General features: G+C 42.6%; 1 protein-coding gene across 2 annotated transcripts; it reads right to left on the bottom strand.

Moving 5' to 3' along the window:
• Positions 1 to 25: 25 nt before the first annotated feature.
• Positions 26 to 7564, bottom strand: thbs4a (thrombospondin 4a). Of its 2 annotated transcripts, XM_068604534.1 has the most exons (23): positions 7471 to 7564; positions 6345 to 6542; positions 5961 to 6208; positions 5677 to 5779; positions 5473 to 5564; positions 5326 to 5377; positions 5038 to 5240; positions 4815 to 4952; positions 4629 to 4709; positions 4395 to 4547; positions 4142 to 4246; positions 3943 to 4050; positions 3662 to 3821; positions 2560 to 2678; positions 2428 to 2480; positions 2265 to 2349; positions 2045 to 2141; positions 1769 to 1947; positions 1504 to 1552; positions 1172 to 1368; positions 734 to 906; positions 505 to 644; positions 26 to 424 (listed from the first exon to the last, which is right to left on the bottom strand). In XM_068604534.1, the coding sequence occupies exons 1-23, from the start codon at positions 7547 to 7549 to the stop codon at positions 375 to 377; spliced, it is 2862 nt and encodes a 953-aa protein (XP_068460635.1). In that variant the 5' UTR covers positions 7550 to 7564; the 3' UTR covers positions 26 to 374. The 2 variants fall into 2 exon arrangements, with proteins under 2 accessions (XP_068460635.1, XP_068460636.1); XM_068604535.1 differs by lacking the exons at positions 5961 to 6208; positions 6345 to 6542; positions 7471 to 7564 and having other exon boundaries at positions 5038 to 5200; positions 5322 to 5377; positions 5473 to 5532; positions 5654 to 5722.
• Positions 7565 to 9023: the final 1459 nt, after the last annotated feature.

Raw genomic sequence — 9023 nt, 5'->3', positions numbered from 1 at the left:
AGACATTTTCTTTAATGCTCAAAATTTTATTGTACTTCCAACACATCCAATTGCATCTTTAACAGTACTCATAAAATGCTCATTAAATTGCATTTGAGATATTGCATAAACATACAACCCGCTGATTTGTACAAGTGTGTATGGTCTTTAGTTAAACACAAGTAAAGTATATAATGCCCAATGGTACAGTTCCCTAATAACCTCTCACTCACATGTCAAAGTTAAAATACCTTCACCAAACCTGTCCATGTTCCCTCTCATTCTTGGGAACAATCTTTTTTTCCTCTAACTCGTCGGCAGTGCAGCTCTGCTTTCATCCACGTTTTCAGCGGCGCTCAAGTTATTTCCTAATGGATTGCGCTGCTTCTCTGGCTTCACTCTGTTTTCTGGGCATTGAGATCCTCGTAGTCATCAGGAATAGTGTCTGTGATGATGAAAAAGAAACACTTAGGCATACTTGGGGTTTATGTAGCTAATAGGACTGCCTAACTTTTAGACACTCACCGTTGCACCGGTACTTCAGATTGGACCAGATTATGTTTTCCTGAGAGAAGCAGAACACGCCCAGTCTCCCGCCTCTCATACTGGTATCAATTAGCACGTTGGTGTCCGCCACCAGTTTCGAACCCTCAAAGAAACGAGCCCTGGTTCACATGGGAGGTGAAACTAGTGAAGTCAGTCCACACGTCATGAGTGTGTATGTCTCCAAATGCTGGAGGGATGATGTGTGTACCTGATGTATCCAACTTGAGGTCTGTGCTGCAGGAACCAGCGGTAAGACACTCTGTCCTTCCAGCCAACGTTCCTGGGGTCTTTCCACAGGAGCCGAACCTGATCCGGGGTGTCTCCTGTGTGCCAGAGGGAGTTCCTCAGATACTCACCAGGACCTGTCTTCGACTTAACTACCTAGTAGTAATAAAGACACAGATAGCATAAGAGAGGCAGAGAACAAGAGACGATGAAAGTAAGCACACTTCTTCCAGCTGTAACTCAGGAGGCAGAGAGCCACCCACTAATCACAACCTTGGCAGATCAATCCCCAGATCCTCCAGTCAAAGCATCCTTGGGCAAGACATTAGACCACAAAGGGCTCTTGTAAGTCAGGTAAACACCTTGAACTGTAGCTCGCTGCCCTCGGGGTGTGAATGTGTACACAAATGCAACAATTTACCTTGAGTTGTATTCCGGGCTCAGCAACGGCTCTGAAAGGTGCAGCCTGCCAGTAGGTTTGTTCTGTCTGTTTCCACATCACCACGTAGAAGGAGGAGGAGTCCTGGTAGCCAAAGATGAAACCAGTATAGTCATCGTCCGTCACTGTGTTCACGTGGAATGTTCCCTCAAAGTCAACCCCACTGAACGCTTTGTAGCCTGCAGACGTAGACAGTGGAGAAGGAAGACACAATATATGCGAGGCAAATAAAAAAACAACACCGAGGAAGATGAGAATATTCTATTGTTAAAAACAGATGAGGATGAGAGAGTGTGAAGGTATTCTGTGCTTACCGACCGCGAGGCCAGGGTCAGAGTTCATGGTCTGAACTATCTCCATGCCCTGTCAGGAAGAGTAGTCGGGACTCAATACATATGTTGTTTTTGAATTATAACAAAAAAATCTAATAGTACTAAAATATACGACCAGTACAGTGCTCGAGTCATTTTAAAATAATATGGCCGGGACAGTTATGAGTTGTTTTTTTTACAAAGACTTGTAATGTAAATGTAACAGAGACTAACTTGGAAAGGGGGTTGAACTTTGGCTTTTGTTTACCTGATTCAGGACCACCCAGTTAGGGTCAATCTGAGAGTCCCCCTCTGGATCCAGCACTACGGTCTGATAGGCTCTGAAGTCGGTCAGGGTGACTTCAGCGTTCTCTGGGCAGTGGTCAATTATGTCAATGATGTTGTCTTTGTCAAAATCTCCTTCGCATGCGTCTCCAACATTATTATCTGAAATACAAGAATGCAGCTGAGTAGGGACCACATAGCACAAACATACTGCACACGTGCATGTACGCACCCGGATAAAACAGGAAGTGATACTAACCATCTGTGTCCTCTTGTTCTGGGTTGGGGACTAGTCTGCAGTTGTCATCATCGTCCACTATGCCGTCGTTATCGTCGTCATCGTCACATTCATCTCCCTATCAAGATAAAATCGCACATTTGGATTCGGGTAAACACAGCCATCTTCCTGTCTGCATGTATACATGTGGAATATAATGAATTTGATCAATAAAGTAAAGTATGAATGAGGAGATTTAAACCATTCCATCCTTGTCAGTGTCCAGCTGAGAGGAGTTGATGATTGTGGGACAGTTGTCTTTCGTGTTCTGGTGGCCATCACCGTCACTGACAAAGAGGAGGGAGGTCAAAACTGTACACATCTGTATAAACATTCATACCACTAGTCATGACAGTGAACTCTACCTGTCTATGTTGTCGTCACAGATATCTCCTACAAGGTCGTTATCTGAGTCAGACTGCAGGTCGACAAAAGAAATACTGTTGGTCAGAGTAGCAACAGCCAATGAGTCTTTCTCATGTTGTTTGTTTTGTTACCTGGTTAGGGTTGGCAACATCAGGACAGCTGTCACAGGCATCTCCCACCCCATCGTTGTCTCTGTCTTTCTGGTCTGCATTGGGGACTTGCTGGCAGTTGTCAAGGATATTCTCATAGCCTGCGAACATTAACAACTCAGCCCTTTTATTTCTGCGTCATGTGTCAAAACGTTGACAGGAAAATGAAAAAAGCCTGACAGAACAGTCTACAGACACGCTCTGTCAAACGCATGACCAGATGGCAGTGTTAGCTGACGAAGAAAGTGAAATACTTTCCAGTGGCCTTTAATGCCTGGCAGGGACTTACTGTGGAAAAATGCTTTTTGAGAGGAGACAGACACGACCAAGCGCTAAGCAATCCAGCCTTGGAGTTAAAGACATAACCAAATGATCAAGAGGTTGGAGCTCTGCCAAAAGGAATGAACATCAACAAACAGAGTCCCAACGTGCAACATACAAAGCAGAAGCACACAAAGGTAAACATGGACACACAAAGGCAAGGAGTTAAAACTGTTTCTAAAGGAACAAATGAGAGGTGTTTTAAAATGGAAAGTAAAGCATTCAAGAGAAGTTTACACTTGTGATTCCAGTTGAAACATTTCAACATTTACCACTGTTTTCTACTGGTGTAATTGAGGCTTCAATTGCTACCCTGAAAGCCAATGATCTAACTGGTAGAGGATGTGAATTTGAAACACACAAAGACCAGGAAGATGTTTTGAACAGACCGAGTTCAGTAAAAAGCAACATAAATGTTCACACTTTCCACCAAAGAGGATGGTAAAGGTCGTATTCTTGTCTAGACAGTCTGCGGTCCACAGTCAGGAAAGTCTACGGGTTGGATAACCCTCATGGTAGTTGTTTAATGTGATTATTAGTCACTCGGTTTCACAATGTTTCTCAATATATTACCTCTAATTGATGCAATAAAAGCAGTAATGGCCTAGTTAATACACCTCCTACAGTAATGACCATCCAACCTTTTCAGTCAATTTGACCATTAGCAAACATTGAGACTCTAATTACACCCAGTGATGTACAGCAACCACAACACTGTGAGACAATAAGAATTTGACTGTGATACAATAACAAACACACTTACTGTCCCCGTCCATATCATTATCACATTCATTTCCCAGCCCGTCCTGATCGGTATCCCTCTGTGAAGGATTTTCAATCGTTCTGCAGTTGTCACAGGCATCGCCAAAAAGATCCTCATCGCTGTTCTTTTGGTCCACGTTATGTACGAGCCAGCAGTTGTCCTAGGACAGAAAAAAGAGGTTTACGGTACAGGGATTTAAGGGATTGAGTTCAATTCCTGCCCTTTCAAATGTTAGAGCCATCAATATGTGTATACTGGTCCTATGGAAATAAGTTACCTACATCTATGTTAACAATGCCGTCATTGTCTGCATCGTCGTCACAGGAGTCACCCAACCCGTCCCTGTCTGCATCCTCTTGGCCAGAGTTTGGCACAAAGACACAGTTATCCTGGAAACAACACAGCCAAACACACAGCATTAATGAATAATACTAGCATTAAATAAATGCAGAAGAGGGTCGGTGGTGTTGAAATGAGTACCTGCTTACAGCTGTTGTCTCTGCACTGGAGCTTAATGTCAGGATATCCGTCGATGTCTGTGTCCTTTCCACACACATACCCATTACCTGCCCAACCAACACCACACTAACACACACACAAGAAAGAAAAGTCATGTTATGACGTTGTAGGGATTTGGTGTAATGAGTAACAGCACAATCTTTAGTGATTCACACACATGACTCAATGATACTTATACAGCCAAATATTATTTCAGTATTTTCTAAATTCTTACCACACAGCTAATGCGGCCGTCTCTCTCCACGACACATTCGGCGTTGGCATCACAGGGGTTGGGTTGACCGTTGGGGCAAAGCCTGGTACCATGGCAGCCTCTCTCCTGGTTACCTGTGAAGCCAGTTTTACACTCTCCGCAGCGGAAGGAGCCCTGGTGAGGACAATACTGAGTCAAAAAACAGTCCTCCTGCTATAAGAGCCAATCACAATACTCTAGCGGCAGTGGCCTCACTATAGTGTTGTAGCAGTGCGAGTTGGTAGTGCAGCCTCCATTCTTTGGCGGACCCAGACACTCATCTATGTCGTCACACACCTGGAAAGAACAGATAGAAGATGCGATTCACATTCTGTCTACAGGCACATATATCAAACAGTAGGAATGTTTTTTTATACAGTGTAGTAATAGTGTTTGTTGTACCTGTTTGTGGGACTTAGCGTAGGACACTCCCACTCCATTTATCTCTGGTCCGTTGTATCCCAGAGGGCATTTCTCACAGCGAAAGCCAGGAGCAGTGTTTACACACTGGACCCCAGGGTGACATGGACTAAACTTACACTAAGACATGAAACACAATCAAACAATAACTACCACTACTTTTACTGGTTGTAGAATTGCATAACAAGAAACAAATAATACATACTTCATCTACATCGTCACAGTGCACCCCGTCTCCTGTATATCCATCAGGACAGGGGGCACACTGAAACCCCCCGGACTCTGAATGGATGCACATATTCGGTCTGAAACAGGTGTCAGGTGGGCATTGAGTCAGAGGCTGAGGCTGCATGACAAACTGCGCGGGACTTGGAGCTGTACCTGAGTTGGTTGGATTGCCCCCGAGACCTGTGTGCACACATGAAGCACCTTGTTGAAATGTCACTTTGTCCGTAGTGTCTAAATACATGATCAGGATGTTCGTACAACCTACCACAGGCAAGACACTCTGTGATAGTGTTCCTCAGAAAAGTTGTCTCCTTAATCTTAAAGAAGCACAGTGAAGAAGTGTTAGTTGGGTCAAACTGTGTTGGTAACTGTTGTATTACTTTACAGATGATGTGACTTAGAGCTGGTATACCTGCTTGTGGAGCAGCTCCTTCATCTCAGATAACATGCTCTTCAGCTCGTGCATGGTGGTCTGGTCGTGGGCCGTACTGCCTTCCTGGATGCCTGAGGGAATTTTACCAATCCCAATTAGAGAATTAGATACACAGCCCACTTAAACCGGTTTAATTTCTGATGATGAAGTGATGTCAGACAGTCAGTTGCAAACTGTTCTCACTCAGCAGCTGCAGAGATTCACGCTGATCCATGTTGCAGTCCTGCAGGGTTGCAACATTGTCTATGGTGTCCTCTATGACCAGCTTCAAGTCCGTCAGTTCATCCTTGCAAAGAAAGAATCAAATTGGAATGATATACATTTGGCATGTCTAGTTATTGCACTGCACTAACAGTATTCATATGTACGCACTACGCAGTGATATTGGGGCTTTACTAATTTTCTATGCAGCATATATCTCTGCCATCAAGTATGACATGACTCTCAGTTGTAAATCTCTTATTCACCTGTGCACTGGACTTCAGGGTCCTAAGTGTGATCTTGTTCGGACCGGGGGGGAGTGACCCAAACGCAGCGGGTAGATCATCCAAACTGTGTGCCAGGCTACAGTCAACATAGATGTTGAGACGAGGTGGGCCACCCTGTAGACCTCTGGCATGTAGCATCACATGGTGATCTCGGCCATCTGCCAGGGAAGCGTGGTTGAAACTGGTTGTGACAATTTTGCCGTCAGTCTTCTGGTAACGAATGGTCACTGAAGATGGAGAGAAATGAGAAAGAAAGAAAGAAAGAGAGGCAGTGGAAGACAGGAGAAGAACACTAGTTAAAAAAAAGATAGCTAATTATGTAGTCTGTATAACACCATTGAGTGTTTTAATAGAATAATTCACCCTTGCTCAGTTTCGCCTGCACGCTGACCTCCAGGTACTTGGTGTTGTCTTTGGGGTTAATGACACTGTAGAGAGAGGTGGGGGCCTTGCTGTGAAGCCTGAAGGAAGAGAGGAGGAATGCCTCATCTCGCCCTTTGTTCTTAAGGCTACCTTGGAGCAAGTCTGGCAGGCAGTCTGGAGACACCAGCAGATCAAAGACTAACACAGGAGAGTAGCGTTAGAAACCTGCATTACACTGTGTGAACACATTGTACCATAATTGTGACAGAGAAACAATACAGTTTAACACAGACAGCGAGAGAAACACACAGTATCGTGGTCAATCAATGGTGTGCAAGGAGTTTAGGGAATATTCAGCATACGGAAAAGCACTTGATCTGGTACACTCGTGGTGCTGAGTTTCTTTTTTGTCACTATTACGTTTTCTGTGTGTGCCTTGATAGCAATAGCTCACAGAGTACGGCGGATTGCTGCTGCCGTGTTGGTGCACTATTGTACTTTATTATGTGTGACAGCATACCTGTGTGTGTGTCTGTGTGTGTGTGCGTGTGCGTGTGTGTGCTTGTGTGCACATTCATGTATGTGTCCTGCTGTGTTTTATAGAGTAGTAGACTGGAACTGCAGAAAGGAGCAGCAGTAAACTCTTTCCACTGGAACAAACCCACTGCCTCACGCTCACACTCTCTACACACTTAAGTGCAAAGACACGTATACAAACACAAAAACACTTGCACACAGCTGTTAGTTGAATTCAAGAATAATTCAAAGTGACAGGAAATTATGTGGAAACGTTTGCGTGTGGGTTCTGGGCAAATCAAGATTTTTCACATGCAGTTTCTCAGTTGGCATACAGTGTTGTTTTACCATCTAAAACTGATTTACTCATCTAGGTCAGACTGTTACAAGATCCAGGATGTCAAATACTACTTACCACAAAAAAAAGCCAAAGAAATTAGAAGAATTACCCTTGTTTTTTGCAGGCTTGCTGAAGATTAAAACAAGTTGTAAGAGAGATAACAGATAACAGACAACAGATTGTTAGGAACTGGAAAGGACAGTCATGTGTTGATCTACAGGCACAACAATTATGTTTTCCAGAGGGGAAGCGATGGTGAAGAGTACTTACTAATGCCTTGAGCTGTGACAGTGAGCACCAGCTGTTGCAGCACCAGAAACAGAGCCGCTGCTCTGGCCCACACATCCATAATTTAGAGCTTCAGTATAGGACACAGCTCAGCAGCAGCAGTGTTCCTGAAGAAAGAATTAGGTTTCCACTTGTGGATCAGGAAATCTATGACAGATTAATCGTCTATTTTAACACAGAAGGAAAAAAAATCCAGACATTAAAGCAAAATCTGAGTAGAGGTGAGATGGTTTTGTGGACACAGGCACAGCTTTTAAAGCAAAGGGGCGTGTCCTTGCACTCTCTTGTGCAAGTGGCAAAGTGCGGGAACTATTTTAATGAGGGAGTTTGAGGGAGGGTCCCCTTGCTATAGGTTCATCAAATAATACATAATATGTAGTCACTGGGTGTAAAACCTGGAGTACTATTATTGCAGGTTCAAAAAATAAATAAGACATTATACATTGTATTTTTGTTTTTTAAAAGATTTTCAGAGAGCAACATGTTTTTTTAATTGGGATCCTTTTATATATTTTGATTTTATTTATTTATATCTATGGTTGTTTCCTTTAACTCAGTCTTACCTGCTTTACATGAGCATATGTATCTTATTTACATCTTACATAATTATAAATGCTCCTGCACCTCCAACTGTAAGTGCTGCTTGATGTGCTCTCATTTTTGGCCTCATATAGGAAAGGGCTTAAAAGTTTTAATGACAAGAATCTTTTTTAAATTCTGTAAATCTTTGAATCTAGAAAGCAGTTTATATTTGCACTTGAAAAGTGTTTTATGAATAAAATTGTTTAATATAATATATTAACTAACGGTGATAATATTTTATGTATTTATAACCCTATTTAATTTAGTCATGATAACATTCCCATTCCTTGAGTCTTTATGTTAACCATCTTTTTGGGATTAGTAATATAATAGCATAAAAGGTACTCTAAAATCATCTGGTTCATAGAGAGCCAACTCAAACAATGTCTGAAATGAACCTGGCCTTCGAGGAGGTAACCTTGATTCCAGCTGGCTTTTAACAAACTTCATGAACCTCTGTCATAGATGTGTATTTGATCTCCTAGCTCATCTCCAGTAAACCAGTTAAATTGTATAACTGTATGCCAGATGTTTTTAATGTTAATATAATGGAATCTAACTTTGTCTACATGCCTCTGTAAACCTTTTCTAAATTCCATCTGTTGGAGAATGTGGGAAAGGAAGGACCAAGTGGGCTGGACTTAGGACCCTGGAAACATTTCATGACATGTCTGGTACTCGTCTTAAAATGTCTCCTCAAACCTCAAGTACATTTCAACATCTCAGCTGCTGCTCCGTGCCAAGGAGAGACGTTTACCATCCCTTTGAGCATTATCACTGCGCATCTGTTTGTGTCTAACTGTCTGTTCTCTAACCAAAACACCTGGCAGCCTTTAACAGTCGGACTGCCAGTAATACAGAAAATAAGGAAAATGTCCCAAACATGGAAACTACAATTTCATATTTTTTTTTACATGAAAACTAAAGTATAACAAAATCACTTTCATTTCTGA

The sequence above is a fragment of the Clinocottus analis genome, unplaced genomic scaffold (genome assembly GCF_023055335.1).
Source record: "Clinocottus analis isolate CAN_PGR_092001 unplaced genomic scaffold, fCliAna1.0.p SCAF_7, whole genome shotgun sequence".
NCBI lineage: Eukaryota > Metazoa > Chordata > Actinopteri > Perciformes > Cottidae > Clinocottus > Clinocottus analis.
This window is presented reverse-complemented; position numbering and strand designations above follow the sequence as displayed.

What these genes read in the sequence shown, in the direction of transcription:
- thbs4a (XM_068604534.1), bottom strand. Translation starts at nt 7,549, where the DNA reads ATGGATGTGTGGGCCAGAGCAGCGGCTCTGTTTCTGGTGCTGCAACAG. An exon ending in TGAATCTCTGCAGCTGCTGA is followed by an intron (nt 5,565 to 5,676) that starts GTGAGAACAGTT and finishes AAATTCCCTCAG; the next exon opens with GCATCCAGGAAGGCAGTACG. An exon ending in ACTGGGTGGTCCTGAATCAG is followed by an intron (nt 1,553 to 1,768) that starts GTAAACAAAAGC and finishes TCTTCCTGACAG; the next exon opens with GGCATGGAGATAGTTCAGAC.